The sequence below is a fragment of the Lygodium microphyllum genome, chromosome 9 (genome assembly GCF_053477565.2).
Source record: "Lygodium microphyllum isolate KBCC chromosome 9, Lygodium_microphyllum_v1.1.10, whole genome shotgun sequence".
In the NCBI taxonomy this organism is placed as follows: Eukaryota; Viridiplantae; Streptophyta; class Polypodiopsida; order Schizaeales; family Lygodiaceae; genus Lygodium; species Lygodium microphyllum.
The window spans coordinates 152,490,552-152,509,255 of NC_141143.1; the positions used below are offsets into that span (position 1 = coordinate 152,490,552).

General features: G+C 41.7%; 1 protein-coding gene across 10 annotated transcripts in view; it reads right to left on the bottom strand.

The window, feature by feature from the left end:
- Positions 1–18,704, bottom strand: part of LOC148031726 (Vacuolar protein sorting-associated protein 26) — a 151,595-nt gene that overhangs the window by 96,427 nt on the left and 36,464 nt on the right. For all 10 annotated transcript variants that reach the window (XM_087685310.1, XM_087685312.1, XM_087685311.1 and 7 more), the window contains one exon: positions 8,850–8,904. In XM_087685310.1, coding sequence (XP_087541436.1) covers positions 8,850–8,904 — 55 coding nt within the window. The remainder of the gene's footprint in view (positions 1–8,849; positions 8,905–18,704) is intronic.

Below are 18,704 nucleotides of genomic sequence, written 5' to 3' on the forward strand. Positions count from 1 at the left end.
AAAATATAACGTGGCTCAGTTATGGTGACTTTTATTCTGTGGGCATTCTCACATGTGCATATTTTGTCTTGGTCAGGCTCATTTTCCTGCACCATCTCCAATGGCTAAGCACACAATCCCAAATCACTGGCATTCTCCTCTTTGGAGCCCATTCAATATGGAACCGGTCCCGAGGCTCAGACAAACCATTAGTCCAATTTGTCCCAATGGCTGCCTCTTTTGGCCATGCAAAGATCCCGGCTTAATCCAAGAGAAATCTGGGGATAAAAAGCAACAGCAACTAAAGAAAAATAAATAGAATATTTATATAAATAAATAAGAAAAGCAACTGCAAAAAGTATCACCACCTGGTGACACATTGCATGCATTAATAGCTGCATTTCTCTCATGATCAATATTATACGAACCCTTTGCATTACCACATTAATACCATGAGTCCCAAACACGGTGATTACATATATGCATTGCATAACTTCCCACTTTGTGCCCTAGCATCATGCCAACATTGCTCTGCATGGGGTCATGCATATTACTAGCCATAACTGGATACATTGGGCCTTGCACAGCACGCATTGGTTACTACATATGATAAGGACTTGTGTCATACATCCCCACATTCAATCCTTGGCCCACCATAGTATGAAAACTAGTATCAGTATCAAAGTATCATGGTTGCCCCATCATTGTATACATGCGCTGCTTTCCAAAAAGCATTGGATTGGCACTTTCAAGTTGGCCTTGCATTGGCATTCCTTGCCCCATAAATACTAATTTTTTTGCTTCATTAGCATCTTTGGAAGCTTCCAATGAAGGCTTTGGCATTACCTTTGGTCCACCTTCTTATCCCAAAGATGTAGAAGATGACTTCTTCTTCTTGCTCTTGTTGTCCTTCTTTGGACTATTCCAAAACTAGGTGAACAAAAGATCCTTTGCCAATTCAGCAAAGAGATTTGTTGTTGTTCTCATCCGATTCTTGAATTGGTCATCAAATTCCTCTTCATTTGCTGGTCACTGTCACCATGTGGTGATTACAATTACTTTTCTTACTCACTTATATAAATATTTTATTTTTCTTTTCTTTAGTTGTTGTTGCTTTTTACCCCCAAAGTTATCTTGGATTAAGCCGGGATCTTTGCATGGCCAAAAGAGGCAGCCATTGGGACAAATTGGACTGATGGTTTGTCTGAGCCTTAGGACCGATTCCATATTGAATGGGCACTCAGGAATAGAATGGCAGTGGTTTGGGACTGTGTGCTTAGCCACTGGAGATGGTGCAAGACAATGAACCTGGCCAAGACAAAAGATGCACATGTAAAAATGCCCATGGAATAAAAGCCACCATAACTGAGCCACATTATACTTTTGATGTGGTTGCAATGGTAAAGGTTGCTCAGAACAACTTGAGGAATGCAGGGGTCACCATCCCTAAAATTTAAGGAATTATCTTCGTTTTTACATGAGGATTAATTCTCAAGTCTGTGCCGAGGTCAAATTTTGCACCAATCATAGAGAATTCTAGACCAAAAGGTTTAAACGGGAAAATTGTTATATGTATGCCATGTGGCACGAATTCCCAAAAGAGAGAGAGAGAGAGAGAGAGAGAGAGCATTAAAAAAAACGTAATAGGCATGAGAGGCAAATCTAAGAATGAAGTTTTGAGAAGCTAAGGGTAGATTGCTGCAAGTTTATCAGCTATGGAGAGTCCTTTTTCGTCTCTGACTCATGTACGGAGGTAGATCTTGCTCCCTGTAGTCAACTCTCTCTCTCTATTCTCAGAGGAAATGCTCTGCATGTTGGACTGATTCCATCGAAGGTACAATTCTGTGTTTTCTTTGCACTTTTGCTGAGGCAAGAGCCTTACTCTTTAGGTTCAGAAGCAGCTGTTGGCTTCTCAAATGCAGAAACTAAAGAAAGTGATGACCATGCGACACAGGAGTAGGGTTTTTCAGCTCTAATTTAGTGTTGTTTGTGGGACTGTTTTACTGTTGGAATGATGCCAAGGTAAAAGGGATGTTATCTTATTCTAGATATGCTGGACAGTAAGAACAGTAAATAGAGAGTTCTGCAGACAGCAATTCTACACATGAATCATTGAGTTATGGTCACAGAAAATGCTTTCCTAAAAGGGATGTTGTTCTGGATATGCTGGACAATAAAAACAGTGAATACAGAGTTCTGCATACTGCAATTCTACACATGAATTATTGAGTTATGGTCACAAAAAATGCTTTCCTAAAAGGGATGTTGTTTTGTGCCGAGCCTTTCCAGCAACAATGGGACGGCTCATGCTGTATTATCCTTATGCAACTAGGATATACTCAAAAAATATGAAAACCAACTATTCACAAGTTATGTATTTTGGAACATTTTATTTTTGCAACTTTTCATCTTTTAATTGATAAAGAAATACCGAGCGGGGCCGGTATTTAGGGCCAATCTGGTGTTGAGCGAGGGAGTGAGGTCCCTGTTTGTGTATGGGTGTGTGCGAAAAAAACAAGTATTAATTGAAGGAACTACCGCTTTATGTGAGTCATTAACCAATTACATGGTTCCATCAACCGGATTTGAATTCTTTTCTATAAAAAATTTAAGCTCTGATAGTTTTGGGTGAAAAGGCCATACACAGGTTTTACAAAGATTATAGAACTAGAGAGATGGCAGACATGGACAAAGACAAAGGAAAACTTCCCCATGAAGAAGAGAATTATTCTTCTACTCAAAGACACCGAAGAGAGAGTATAAGTGCATAGGTGTCACCACCTTCTAGAACCGAGATTGAACCACAGGACGAGGAGCAAGAACAGGAGGACTTGTTTATGGCACGACTCCTCAGTATGGTTGGCTCTTTCTAACAGCTTGTAAAGAATCCTGGGATGCAAAAAATTTCGAAGTCACATAATGAGGATTCTCAGACTGAGTCATCACATCATACCATGGAGCGCTCAAAAAGGAAAACCTCTAATGTGTGTGAGCATGTGGAAAAGACACCGAACATGGAGATAGGTCCAATGCAACCAAAAGCACAAGCATAGGAGTAGGGAGTGAATGGTCAAGGCAGTTATGCACAAGCGGCACAACAGACTATTCCTCCTCAGTTTGCTACTTATCCTGGTTACTTTGGTGGTGGGTCTGTTTTTCAAGCAATGGCTGGATTACCCACTGGTTATAGGGATACTTGCCTAGGGGGCCACTAGGAGTGATGCCTATTGAGGCAGTGAACCCACTTTATGCTAATATTGGTCTACAACCTGATAATCAGACTTTGCAGAGTCCTAAAGACTATAACGAGGATGGTTAGGCATTAAAGTTTGAACCTTCAGTGGTATGCAAGATAAGCTGAAAGCTTTGACATTTATACAGCAATTTGATGCAGTTTACACTAGAGGGAATTTTACTAAGACTTCTAAGGTGCGGAAGGCTGCAACTTTTTTGAAAGGTAATGCTTTGAAGTGGTGGAACATATTGTTGATGCAAGGATATGCACCTGCCACTTGGGTCCATTTTAAACAGTTGTTTGCAGCCTCATGGTTAACTAACACATTTGAAGTAGATGTCATGATTGCATGGCATAAAGTGGATGTGGCAAATTGTACGGATTTAGAAGAGTACAATAAAAAATTTTGGAAAGTATTTTTTCCCGTGAGTTCTTACATGACAGTGCCCAAAACAAATTGAAAAGTACTCACCACTCAAACCGGTAGAAAGCTAAAATGCTTGAGAACCGATAATTGGGGTGAGTTCACATCGACTGAATTCAAGTCCTTTTGTGACTTGCATAGTATTAAGAGGGAGCTTACAGCCCCTTACAACCCTTCTTCAAATGGGGTGGCTGAAAGATATAACATGACTTTATGTGAAAGAGTTCGGTGCATGCTGTCCACTGCTAATCTCCCTCAAGCATTTTGGGAAGAGGCACTCAAAACCAAGGTTCACATTTACAACCGCTCTCCAAATAGGTCCTTAAATAATGGCATCCCTGAGGAGGTTTGGTCTGGCAAATCGGCCTCATATGACCATTTATGCATATTTGACTGTGATGCTTTTGTGCATGTTAGGGATGAGCTGAGGAATAAACTTGACCCAAAATCCACCAAAGGCATTTTCATGGGCTATGGTTACCTCAACCCAAGAAAATTATTCACAGCCGTAATGTTATGTTCAATGAGGCAAAATTGTTGAACGCCACTCTAGTCTCTAATGAAGATCTGAAAAATGTGAAGTTTCAGACTTTGCAGCCATCCATTACTTCAGAAAATGAGCCTCACGGTGCTGTACCACAGGCTGAAACTAATGATCACCCGGTTATTTTTTAGCCAAATGATGATGGACAACAAATAGAAGCACAAGGAGGTCATGGACAGCAAGATAGGCTTGCTGATTATAAAAATGCAGGTAAAGGAAATGAAAATGAAGGTGTTGTACAGCATGAATAGCATGTTGAAAATGGTTTACAGCAGCCAATAAATGCTGAAAATAATATACCTCCAAATGTAGACCCAATTCTTGAAAATGTTGATCATTGGGTACGCAGGTCTACATGCGTAAGAAGGCAACCACATAGCTTTGACTCCTCCTTGCATTATGTGATGCTTACAAATGAGGGTGAGCCTCTTACATACAAAGAGGCCAAGTCATGTGAGTTCAACAGTAAGTGGGAGCTAGCTATGCAGGAAGAGATTAAATCTCTATATGCAAATGATACTTGGGATCTTGTGTCAGTACCCAAGGGAAGGAAGCCACTTCCAAACAAATGGGTGTACAAAGTAAAAACACTTGACGGGAAACCCAAGTACAAGGCAAGGCTAGTTGCCAAAGGGTATGCACAAAAGGAAGGGATGGACTTCCAAGAGGTCTTCTCACATGTTGTGAAGATGACCACTTTACATGTGTTTTTTGCTCTTACTGTTGTTTTGGATTTAGAGTTGTATCAAATGGATGTAAAAACAGCTTTCTTGCATGGTGACATTGATGAGGAAATCTACATTAAACAGCACGAGGGCTTTGTAGTTCTTGGAAAAGAGCAGATAGTGTGTAAGCTAAAACACAGCCTGTATGGGCTGAAGCAAGCACCACGGCAATGGTACAAAAAGTTTGACACTTCTATGCTATCTCATGAGTTTACACGCAGCCATGCAGATCATTGCTTGTACATGAAAAAGGATACAAATGGCAGCCCCATCATACTTGTTTCGTATGTGGATGATATGTTACTAGCTAGGAAAGAAAGACTAGCTTGGATGCTCTCAAAAATCAGCTGAAATCAGCTTTCTCCATGAAAGATTTGGGGAATGCATAGCATATTTTGGGTATGAGGATTCGTAGAGATAGAATGCAGAAATTGTTGTTTTTATCTTAAGAAAAGTACATTGGAAAGATACTGGACAGATTTAACATGGTTGAAGCTAAGCCTTTTGGGGTACCCTTACCTCCTTATCTCAAGCTTAGCAAAGCCAACAGCCCGAAAGATGACACGGAAGCAAATGCTATGAAGGGAGTTCCTTATGCATCAGCTTGTGGCTCTCTTATGTATGCTATGGTTGCTACTCGTCCAGACATTGCTCATGCAGTGGGAGTTGTTAGCAGGTTTATGTCAAATCCTGGCAAATCACATTGGGAGGCTGTTAAGTGTATTCTTTGATACCTTAAGAGTACACAAAGAAAAAGTATTTGCTATGGGCAGGGTGCACTTAGTTTGCAGGGTTATTGTGATGCAGACATGGCATGTGACTTGGACACTCGTAGGTCCACTAGAGGTTATGTCTTTACAATTATTGGTGGAGCTGTTCCTTGGTGTTCCAGGTTGCAGAACATTGTTGAACTGAGTACCACTGAAGCTGAATACATATCAGCTATTGAAGCTTCTAAGGAAACTATATGGTTGAGCAAACTTCCAAATGATCTCGGCATATCTGTGGGTACTGCAGTTTTGGGATGTGATAGCCAGAGTGATGTATATCTGGCTAAGAATGACATGTATCATTCACGCACAAAGCATATAGATGTGCGATATCACTTCATTAGACAGATTCTGAAAGATGGTCAAATCACATTGACCAAGATTAAAACACAAGATAACCCTGCAAATGTTCTCACTAAAAGTCTAAGTAAAGCTCAGCACGAGCATTGCATTTGACTAGTGGGAGTTGGCTAGCTAAAGGTTCACATCGGACCTTTAAGTGGGAGGTTGTTGGGATAAAGGCCTGGTTTTAACCTCCCCCGTGTATAGTACACGCACATTGTACATGTGAATGCACTCTTTACGTGCCCTAAGTATAAATACATTTTATTCTTTGTGTACCAACACATCGTTGGTACACTCTAATCAACTCGTACTTTCACTCTGCTTACACTCTCTCCAGTCGTCACACTATCATGCTCACTCCTGCTCGATCTCCATCTCTCTCAACTGTGCCCCTATTAGTCCAATACATTGTCGAGAAAAGCGACGTACCAAAGAGACAGCAAGGTTTGTAAGGTGAAACACAGAGTGTGTGTACGGAAAATACTGAGAAAGAAAAGAAACTCAAAAAAACACGAGGAGGATATACTGAATCATGCTATAAGGAAAAATTTGATATAGTGGAGCTAAAGCTCAAAAGATAATTGCAATGTCATGTCTGAATCAGGCTTCAGCACCTATAGGGAATCTGCACAGTGAAGGGAGCGAAACGCGGTCCTCTGGTAGTAGGGATATCAAAGATGTATGCTGAAAGTGAAGGACAGCTATCAAGGAAGCAAAGCGCAGTCCTCTGATGCTATCTGAGTGGAGAAGAGTGATCACCAACTGTCGAGGGAGTGGAGCGCAATCCTCTGACGCCAGGAGGAGATCCTAGGCTGCAAAACACATATGCCAAATGATGCAAGAAAGAGCTAGGATCCCAAATGCAGACTCCAGCAGCCTCAAATGATGACGCCAACTGTGAAGGAGGTCGCCAGTCGAAGCAAAAGCCGCCAGGATGATCAAACGCAATGTGCAGAGCCTGTAGAAGATGATGCCAACTGTGATAATGACATCACATGGCTAGAGACCCAAAATGCAAGGTGTAGGACCTGTTAGGAAAGATGCCAACTGTGGGGAAGTGACGTCTGACTAGGAGAAGGCCTTCAGAAGCTGAAACGCAAGCAAGGAGTGCCCAGATGATGGAGAAAAATTGATGCCACCTGATAGGGATGGTCGCCAAGGTATGTGAGTTGTCGCCAAGATTTGTGGATGACGCCAACAAATGATGGACTCCAAAACACAAGCAGGGTGATGGAGATGATGAGGAAGAAGCCACCAACCACGAACCTCGATGTCCACCTGCAAGGGGTGTGGGGGCAATGGAGAGGCTAGAGAGAGAGTGGAGGGGTGTCTAATGATAGAAGGAGAGAGGTGAAGAATGAACAGTAAATGTGTAGAATGTGTGAAAAAGTGGCCTATAAATAGGCATGGACAGTCTAGGTGGGCGCCCACTGATAAAGTGCCCAGAATAAGGGTGCAAGCCCTTTTTGGGACTGTCAGTGCGAAACCCTAATTGAAGGAGATGAACTGAAGAAGTGGTTTCTCAACATGGATAGCGTGCAAAGTGAAAAGGGGGGGTGGGTTTTGAGGCGTGGTATGGTGGTGAGGGGATGTGGACAACTGGAAAGGGGTTGAGGTATGTGGGATCCAAGGCCTCATCCCCTTTGGCTGGAAAAGGCACCAAACAGATAGGACATGCAGAAGAACACACAAGCAAACACAGCAATCAACATGGTGGTAGAAACCAGCCTATTTTCCCATAGGAATCCATACGGATACATACAGCACTATATGGTATGGCTCATACAAAATGAACCTAACCATACTACGTATGGAGACAACTATGTCTATAGTGAAGATGCAAGATGTGAAGACCTCCTCTTTCACCTTCTAGCCCTAATATGCTAGCATCCCTCCCAACTCTCCAGTACTAGAGAGGGAATGTGAGAAGGTGGTGGTGGTGTGGGGTATCATAGCCACATCGATATACAAGTGCAATGGACCCAAAGTATGGCTTCCCACATGCTCGTATCCATGTTCATGACGAGTTGTTTTGCTAAACAGAGTGCAATCCCTACTCCTAATCTCAGCTCACATGAGGGGACACTCCAAGGTCATGATGTGCTTTCCATGGAGCTGGTCCTTCATGACAGACATCAAGAGTTATTATGCCTACTTTCTGTGGTCAATGATTGGAACGATCGATATCCACGTCAATGTCTTTCCAAGGCACCTTGGTGATGGCTTGATGACCCACTGCTTAGGTATCAATGGTCCCATCTGATGGTCACTGTTGTGCTATGATGAGTCATTATCATTGTATATTTTATTGTATTGATCACCCATGATCTGAGAGAGAGTGCTAGTAGGGTGTACTTATGCTAGAGTCTATGTATTTGTGGGCATTTCTATTGTATGCCAACCACTCTTATGCTGCCCAACTTATTTCTGGTGCCCATCTTGGGGTTGGCTGTTTGTAGTTGTTAGGCATCACTTTATTGCCTATTTATAGGCAAGCTCCCTCCTCCAATGTCAATCATTCAGATACTCGTCCTTCAGTACAGCTGCATCTTGGTGGAGAGAGGGAGACCATGCACATTGCTGGTGACTTAGTGCTTAATCCTTTGTACTATGCTTGTCCTTGATATATGGATTCCATTTCCCAAGCATATCTCTTTGAGTTCTTGTGTTCTTTGGAGTATTATTTTTTTGTTCTTTGCATTCTTGCAGTCTATTACAATATTGTCTCTTTGCTTCCATTGCTGCCCACTATTCTGACAGAGAAATGTTGCACTTTGGTACATCTACAATTTCCAACACAAGAGAAAGCATGAGGGAATCAACACACCTCATGATTGCCTGGACTCAGCTTCCCAGGAGAGCTTATTTGGACAGACTTACACCTGCACATAAACTGGTGATGATTAGATATTTCGAGCAAATTAATAATCAGATACTTAAATCATGAAAATGTATCAACCTAACGCCATGAAATTGCATCAATTGAGTTAGCCATCCCTAGCCTTTAATCTTTTGTAGACCCAAATTGAAAATAAACTGCATGCTTCCAACATCCCGTCTGCAAAAGAAGTTTCCTACTCCAAACAATATAATCATAGTATAACCCACAATTATCAAACATGAGAATCAATTATCAAATATGAGAATTGCATGCTCCACAATTATTGCCCATGAGCATAATCCTAAGCCTAGAATGAGCAAGATCTCATACCTAAACTGCATTAAAGCAATACCCTCCAACAAAAGTGAAGATATTACCAATCTGATCCAGGATGTATAGTAAAGTCTAACAGGTGAGGACTGAGGTCATCAGGGACTGATTGAGATCGTCAGGGACTGAGGTCGTGATGAATGACTCAGGTCATCAGGGCAGGACTGAAGGCGTGATGCAGGACTGAGGTTGTCCGGAAGTGAAGAACTGAGGTCACGTGTGCTGCAAGATTGGCATGATGCAGGACTGAATTTAGTCATGGCTACACAAGTCATGTCTGTGCGGCAGGAAGGTGTCACGTCAGCTCTCCAAGGTCAGCACAAGTCAAAATTTCGTTACGTCACATTTGGCAAGAAGCATGGGAGCTGCTTGTCAGAAGCAAGGGGGTTGCCCAAGCTGAGGGCCTGCTTCACCAAAAATTCAGCATCACAAGATCCTGCACAGCAGCCAAAAGGAGAACTTGACCCATGAGACAGTAGCTGGTCCCCCCCCCCCCCCTTCACGGACTACAGTGCAGCCCCCATGGCTCCCACGTTTGGCAAGAAGCATGGGAGCTGCTTCTCAGAAGCAAGGGGGTTGCCCAAGCTGAGGGCCTGCTTCACCAAAAATTCAGCATCACAAGATCCTGCACAGCAGCCAAAAGGAGAAAACTTGACCCATGAGACAGTAGCTGGTCCCACCCCCCCCCCCTTCACGGACTACAGTGCAGCCCCCATGGCTCCCATGGCCAATACTATCCCACAGATCAGGTTCGATCCTGATGCAGAGCTCGACATTAGAGATAGAGTATAGAGTGGCAGCCTTGGAGGCGTTATCTCTAGCGTGCCAATTGCTAGGTGACCAACCACCAATGGACGCATTGAAAGACATGATACAAACAGCTCTCACAGGCACTCAAGTGAGAGTTACAAAGGTATCCCCATTGGGGAAAGAGTGCTTCAAGGTCAGCTTTAGGACACCAAAGCAGTCTACAGCAGTGCTTGCCACTAGCCCATTAGACATCAGAACTGTAGTTGCCTTCTTTGATAGATGGATTGAGGGCAAGGATTATCCCATGCTTGGAGATGGCACAGTTATCACGGTACACCTCCCTAGCCTCCTCAAGTATTTCTTGCCTCATATAGCCCAAATTGGTAGAGCTTTTGGGCATGTCATTCAGCAGGACAGGACCTTTGTAGATGTAGTGGTGGACGACCTCAACACCCATTAGTCAAAGTTATGGTCCCTACTTCAACATTTGGCTCCCTTCCTCGAGCCATCAAGATTCCATCAGTGCAAAGAGGGTGTATGATCCAAACGATATATTACACTGGTCTCCCAAGACAGTGCTTCACTTGTAGGATGATAGGCCACCTTGCAGCAGATTGCCCTAGGATGGAGCATAGGAGACAGAATACTAGGCCTCGCCCAAACTCCTTTCAAGATGAAAGGGGAGGGGCCAGGGCCCTTGCCTCGCAAAAGGAGTGAGAGGGAGCAGTTCGCTAGAAAGAGAAGCAAGCAGAGACAAAGGCAGGGAGAGAGACAAGGGCAAGAGCAGCAAGCCGAGAGACAATGGATAGTTGTTAGGGATCCCAAACCTACTGCACACAAGAGTCCGATTCACCTGAGATAGCAGAGACGACTGTACCTTCCTCTCAGGTGACAGTGGTTCCATCACCTGTGGTATCACCAACAACTACAGCGGCAATGACATCCCCATGTGGGATGGGGCAGCTAGCTCACAACCCCCAGCCTTGTGAGGCAGTGATGACGCACCTGGACTACTTGAGATTGATCCCGTAGTTGAGGCCTCCACCAAGCAGTTTGTTTCTCAAGTCCGTGATATTCAACAAGAGGGAGAGATTCCCATGGAGAGAGAGGTGGATCCAGTTACTCAATCCTTGCTATCTTTTTCGTAGGCATGTTCGGCTTAAAAACCTCCTCCTTACAATGGATTAAATGCGTAGACGGTCAGGAGCCTAACAGAAATATTCTTCCAAGCACCCCAGTCGAAGAGATCCCCACCCACCTCTAAAAACTTCTGCGCTCTCCTTCTTCCCCCCCACTCAATACATGTGTTATTCCCATTAAATAATTTCGCTACTCTGCATTCGAAAAGCTTTTCTAAAGCTTTGTTAAACTTAAGCTTTATAGCCTTAGCTTGATCAAACTATGCTTTTACATGTCTCACTCGAGTTTTCTTTTGATTCAAAGAATTCCAACCGAAAGGCCCAAGGCCTTGAAAACATTCCAAAACTTCTCAATTTCAAATACCTTAAAGCATGCTTCCAAGGTAAACTTAAAAGATGGTGACAACTAACTACAACTGTATAGCTAAGTTGGTGTAGATACTAAGCTTGAATCTCTACAAGGACTAGTACAATCAAGGGAGTACTTATGAAAGATCTCTACACATCTCCTTAACCATTCTTCGTGTTGTTCTCCTCGGATACGAGACATTTCTAGCTTTTTCTCTCATTCCTCCCTAAGACCCTCTTTGCTTCTAGACAAAGTGTCATATACTCTCTAGATCCAACTTTTAGGCCTGATTATGATTCCTAAAGGACAACAAGGAGAATCCAATTCACAATATTCCATATTAGGATAATAAAATCAGTGGTTCCTCCTTGAAAGAGGGCCGAAAGAGGGCATAACATCTAGTTATATAGATTTAACCCTATGTCATAATACAACATGTAGTCCTCCAATGATTATTCTCTTCCTTATCTCATCCTAAGGTTTCCAAGTTCCTTGTAGTCTCCTCCTATGTTTCAAGATTTAAGTTAATGCCTTTAGAATCTACATTTTAAACTTTAAATCTTTTCATGCATTTCAAATAATTGTCCATGCTTCTACAAGAGATACTTCAAATCATAACTCTCATATCAAGAGTGCAATCAATCTCATGAAACTCGATACTTAGAACCTTTAGGGTCTTGCCTACTTCTAAGAGTACATCAACAAGAGAATTTCAACTATAACCCTAAATCTTTGCAAAAATTAGGGTTTGACAACCACCTTCGGACTTGTGCCATCAGCCAAGAGCATCATCGTACACTTAAATCAGCACCTAAAATTCAAGGAATTGTCTGGGATTTCAAATGCCAACTTATCCATTGTGAATTGGGGCAGCATTTGGCCAATTGGTGATTCCATTTGTGCAAGTCCTAGATAAAAATCAAGGGGCAATTGGCCTGAATTTTTTATTGATTGTTTGTAAAACAAGGGGCTTTTGGATTACCTGAGGTGATTGTGAAATCTTCGCTTGTACTCAATCCATTAGCAATTCAAGTTCAAGAAATATTGCAAGGGGCGCCAATTTTGGGGCCTACAAGGTGTCCAATGTCCAAGATTGTTAAGGTAAAGTGTGCATTTCAGTTTATGCTCTTTAATTAATTGTTGTAATTAAGTGCTTGATTAGGTTTAACCACCTATCCAAGAAGGAAGGCTGATTTCATGGTTCCATTGCCAAGATACCACTCAATCCTTTTTATTTGGTGAGCCCAAGGTACCTAATTGCAAGCAAAAGCTTTATGCTAGTGCTGAATTTTGTGCTTAACTTAGAAATTACAGCAAGATGTCTTCATATAGTGAGATGAAATCAAGTATCAATAATGCCTCTCAGTATGGACATTCAAATGGTGAAGAAGGAAATGCAATGCTTGATCTTGGACAAGGCTCACATGATGGACAACAAGCTAATCATGGAAGTGCCAATCTAATGGATTTTAGATAGCCGAGCATGCCTCCAATGGTTGGACAAGCACTGCATATGGGAATATATGGCACAACTCCCTATGGTATACAATAGCCAATGCATGGTGTGCAAAACCAAATGTATTCGGGTATGGCTGGAAATGTGCATAATCCTATGTATAGCAACATTGGTTTGATACTCAGGCACAAAATGGCATGTGTGGTTATGCATCTACACCCCCACACGTGTATGGGGCTCAAGGAATGACTGTTGGTCATGCAAATGCTTCGTTTGGGCTTGGTTGTGATGTAAATACAGCAAATGCACCCTTTTTGCAGCAATCAATGTATGACAAGTTGACTCCCAAAGGGGTAACAAAAAACTATGATGAGGGTGAAAAAGGAGTGAAGTTTGAGTCCTTCAGTAATGCACAAGATAGACTGAGAGCTTTGAGTTTCATTTAGCAATTTGATGCAACCTATTCAAGGGAAAACTTCACCAAATCCTCTAAGATTTGAAGGATAGCCACTTTCTTGAAGGGGAATGCATTGCAGTGGTGGTCCACACTCTTGATGCAAGGCAGAGCACCATTAACATGGATACAATTCAAGCATATGTTTGCATCAAATTGGTTGACATTTACCTTTGAGACGGACATCATGATGAGTTGGAATAAGCTTGATGCAAAGGAATGCAAGAACTCAAAGTGATACAATAACAAGTTTTGGGATGCATTGCTGTCCATCACTTCTTATCATCTGGTACCCCTTCACGAGGAAGTGGAAAAATATGTATACAAGCTACCCAAAGGAATCGGGGATTTTTGCATAAAATCCATCGTGTCTAGTATGTCTCAGCTCATGGAGACTGCTGCTACAGCCGATACTTTGCTGCAAGGGAAAGATTCGAGCTTTCAAGAGAGTGACGAGAAGCCAAATAAGAAGTTGTCTAAGGTTGAGAAAAGGGGAAGATCTGAAAATCAACCTAAAAAGAGGTCAAAACAGCAAAGAAAGAGCTAGAAATCATCGGCACAACGCAAGGAATTGATGGCCACAAATAAATGTTTTATTTGTGAACAGAAGAGTCGTATTGCAAAGGACTATCCCAATAGGCAGCAAGCTAGATGATCAGAAAATCGGGGAGATCCTAATGGAAAGAAGCCCAAAACATCAATGGGATTGGTGCCCAATGTTGTTAGTGATCAACCCAATGATGATACTATTGAATTATGCATAGCATGGGGCAAAATCAAGAATCAATATGCACTGATATTCTTTGATAATGGCACATGAGTCAACTTCATCTCTGTAGACACAGCAACCTATCTAGGCATTAGAGAGGATGAGATGGGACCCATGGGGTAAGTTGGAATGGCATGTAAAAGCCATGTAGAGCCTGTCACGCCGCTCATTCGAAAGCTTCGATTGCACATTTAGGGATATGTGGACAGTGAAAAGTTTTTTATTGCTCCACTTGAGGATTGTAATGTCTAGCTTGGTATGCCATGGTACCATCATATACATGCAACAATTGATTCACATGCCAAACTAATCACTTTTCAGCATAAGGGCAAGACCCATATATACACTTGATGTAAAGTTGAAAGGGGAATTTATCCCTCTTGTATCAACTACTACCATTTCAAAAGTAATGAAAAATCCCCTTTCAACATACTTGCTTTTTACTAAGGATAAGTTAACAATGAAAATATTGGGAACATGTAAAACTTAAAGAAGGATCACATTTTTATTTTGAAAATGTATGTTGATTGCTTCTCTCAATCACTTCTAGGATAGCTACCACCATAAAGGCTTTAAATTCATGGTATAAATTTTATCCTTGCAAGTAGCCCACCTAATAAACCACCCTACAGAGTCACTACAGTTGAAACCAGCCTTCCTTCTCGGATAGGGTGGTAAATAACCTAATTTAACACTAATTACAGCAATTATAAAATTCACATAAACTAAAAATGCACACTTTACCACTTTGATCTTGGACATTGAACACCCTATTTGCCCCAAGACTAGTGCCCCTTGCAGTATTTTTCTATCTTATATTGCAAATGGAAGGAGTACAACTAAGATCCTCTCATTTCCTCCACTAATCCAACTGTCTCCTGCTGTCAACACTCACCAACAAGCCTCTGAACCAATTTGCCCCTTGTTTGCTTAGGAATTGGCCTTCACCTTGCTCCTTGAAAGACAAATTCAGCCCCAAATCTGATATTGGCTAGCTGGCCTCTTAAATCTCTCTAAAATTTCTCAATTTCAGTAGCTAGAATTCAAGTCCTAGGTCCTCAGTTCTAAGCACGCATCCCAAATCGGTTGTCAAAACCCTAATTTCTTCTTTGAATTAGGGTTCACAACAGAGATTGACTGAAATCTCTTCCTCTGATGGTCAAATTGCTGGAAAATGCTGAGATAACTTGAGAGATAGCTGGGGGATGAGAGAGAATGCTATAGAGAGAGAAATTTCAGAGTTTCATCGCGAGAAACGCTGAAAAAATATTGCTGCCCTACTCAAACAGCCATGGAAGCTATCATCTACAACTTAGGACCACTAGAAAGATTGTTGCATCCTCCTGTATAAGGTCATCTACACCAAAGGGGCCTTGGGGAGCTGTCACCTACTCTTAGAGGGCTCCAAATGGCTGTCACTTAGCATAGGACTAATCCTTGGTGGCTGCAAATCATATCAATAGTCTCTCCTTGCTCTCTAACAACCTCCTTCTCTTTAACAATGGCTAGAATAAACTCCACCAACCCCTAAAAACGCTTTTTCCGCTTGCATAGGCAAGTTTTGCTAGCTGGCAGCCTTCTAATTTCACTTTTCAACATTATCCAACTTATTAAATTAATGTTCAAAACATTAATATAAAAATTAATTTAATAACTATTCTAGTACACAAAAAATTAATTTCACCATTTAATAATTAAATTAACTAAACCAATTTGCCTTCCAAGTATCCTTGAGTAGTCATTAGCCCTTAGACCGGCATTAATTAATTAATTAATGTGTAGTCTCTAATGTAACCACTGATATTAGTAGCCAATATAAATTGTTTTGGGCCCAAATCTAACATTGCGTACCACCTTCTATCTATCATGCATAACTTATTACAACTTTTGTCTTTGACACCCATTGCATCCTCGAGGTCCTTGGCCTGTTACCATGAAATAACTACCATGTGCATCACATGTTCTAACAACCTTGCACATTTGATTAATATCTTAATCAAATGTTATTGACAAGATTAGAGCATCTCAAAATTTCACGTCCCTGTGACAAACCTCCCCCTTCCCCCTTGAAATCCGTGCAATCGTCCTCGATTGCACTGCATTGTGCCAAAGGAAAAGCATATTGCACTGGAATTTCTGTAAGGCATCACAGTCACAACATTGGCCACTGTTCTCCAACCATGCCACACGCCCCAAATCTTGCTAAAATTTTCCAGCCAGCATTAACATCAGAAAATACTGAGAATTAGCCCAAAACTATTGCTAGAAACCCATTGGATGCATCATAACTTATGTTTCTTAACTATTATGACTTCACAACCATAGTAAAGCATATTTTCAGTATAAACTGTCACAAGACTGTGACGACTATTACCTTTTTGCTGATTTCTTTATTACATATTTTATTTGGTTTTTCTTTTTGGAAGGATCCCTCTTGAAATCTAAACGCCTGAGTTGCATGGCCAGTTTGTGAAACGGACAGGAATGTCTAGTGAGTCAAGACTGGATAGTTAAGGTCCAGTACAAGTCTGGAAGAGACTGATGGCACTGTAGATTGACAAGCCTGGAAGAGACTTGTGAAAGTGTATATGGACAAGTGTGTTGAAGAACTAGCCTGGAAGAGACTAGTTCAAAGTGAAGATGGACAAATCTGCAAGAGATTAGTCCATGTGGGGTCATCAGTGGAAATTCACTTTCAGTTGAGCTACATTGTAAATTTGGATGTAGCCATAGTCTGCAAAGATGGTCAGAAGACTAGTGGGGATGCAATGGAAGCAACTCCTAAAATTTAGGGAGTTACTATTTTTGGACCCTAGAATTTGTTCGCATCATTATCTTCGTTTTTGTACGAGGATTAATCCTCTGGTCTGTGCCGAGGTCAAATTTTGAACAGAGGATGGAGAATTTTAGACTGGAAGGCTAGAACGGGAAACACCTTCCAGTGCTGCCATTTGGCACAAAGTTGTGCACTTACCTCTTTAAAGAGGGCTGGCGTGCAGTTTTTTGGGTCTTGTAGGGCTCATTTGAAGAGGAGGAACAGTAGCTGATGCAGAATTGGTTTTGAAGAGCTTGCCTACCTTGTCTATGATGCACAGAGGGCTAAGCTTGCTCCCTTCTCTCTCTCTCTCTTCCCTTGACAGTTATGGATATGCCTCAGCTGAGGGCGTTTCTTCTGATGTATGTACAGTTGTGTGGGAATATGCTGTCTTTGCATGAGGCAAGAGCCTCCTTTCTTCAGGAACAGGAGTTGTTTGTTGTTCCCAAGCAGGAATAGTTAAGGGTGGTAACCTCATCAAGCAAGTGTCTGAAACAGCACTAAAACAATATTGTTTTTGGACTGTTCAGAGGTTATTTCAGAGCTCAATTGATGTCAGAGTCAAGGGGCACTTGGCACAGATGATGCAAAACAGTACAGAGATCAGCATGAGCTGAAAACAGGTTTCAGAACAGGTCTAAACCAGTAATTACAGTGGGCTGAACAGTACAAGGAACAGTATGAGCTGAAAACAGGTGTCAAAACATGTCTGAACCAGTAATTACAAAAGGCCGAAATGGTCAATTCTGTACTCCAACCAGAAGTTTCAGACTTGGGCAGAGTTTCCCCTCCTGGTCAACTTGTTTTGGGTCAGTAATTGTACTATTATGCTGCCAAATTTCACCCAGAATAGGTGAAAGACAACCCATTGTACTTTCTCTCTTTTTAAAAATAAAGAAATACCGCAAGGGGTGCCTAACTTAGGGGCCAACAAGGTGTCTGTGTTGCAACAGGAGCATTCTAGCTCCTTGTATGTCTTCTTGATTCTGTGTCTTTAAGTTCAAGTAAAGTGAGCGACTGTTAATTGGGTAAAAGCATTTGTATATTTTGGTTGTACACTACCGCCCTTCCCAGTGGACAGGCCGGTTACATAAACCATGGCTGAAATTGTCAATGGCATTTACTAACATACTATTGTCCATGGAACAAGCTGTAAACTATCGAAAACTAAACATAATCTAATCATAAACTGAACATTTGCTAATCTCAAAATTGATCACAAACTATTGCAAATATGATCCCAAACCGATCGCAAACCGGTTGCAAACTAATCAGTAACTAATGCAAATCCCAAAAGTGACTATAAATGGTTCTCAAACTGAACTAAAACCTATCTGAATTTTTTCTCAAACTGAGACAAAAACTCATACCAAACTGATCATAAACTAATACAAAATTGATCCAAAAGTGTAGTCTCAAAGCCACGGTAACAACCATACTCATTTGCATACACCTCACAATGACTAGTACACTGAGTAGTGACCTCATGGCAGGCATATTGTTAGCACAGTACCCTGGATGCATGCTAAATACATCCGAGATCCACTACATACGAGAGTTGTCCACAACTAGTGAAGTGGAAGTGCTACCTCCCCCTTGGGAATCAGGCAATACTCCGGATGCCTACTCTGCTAAACCTGACTCAGCCTGAACTGAAGTCGACTCTAACTGAAAGGCATCTAGATAAAGCTATAACAACTAAGGATGGTATGCCAAGTCATCCTCTTCCATCCACTTTG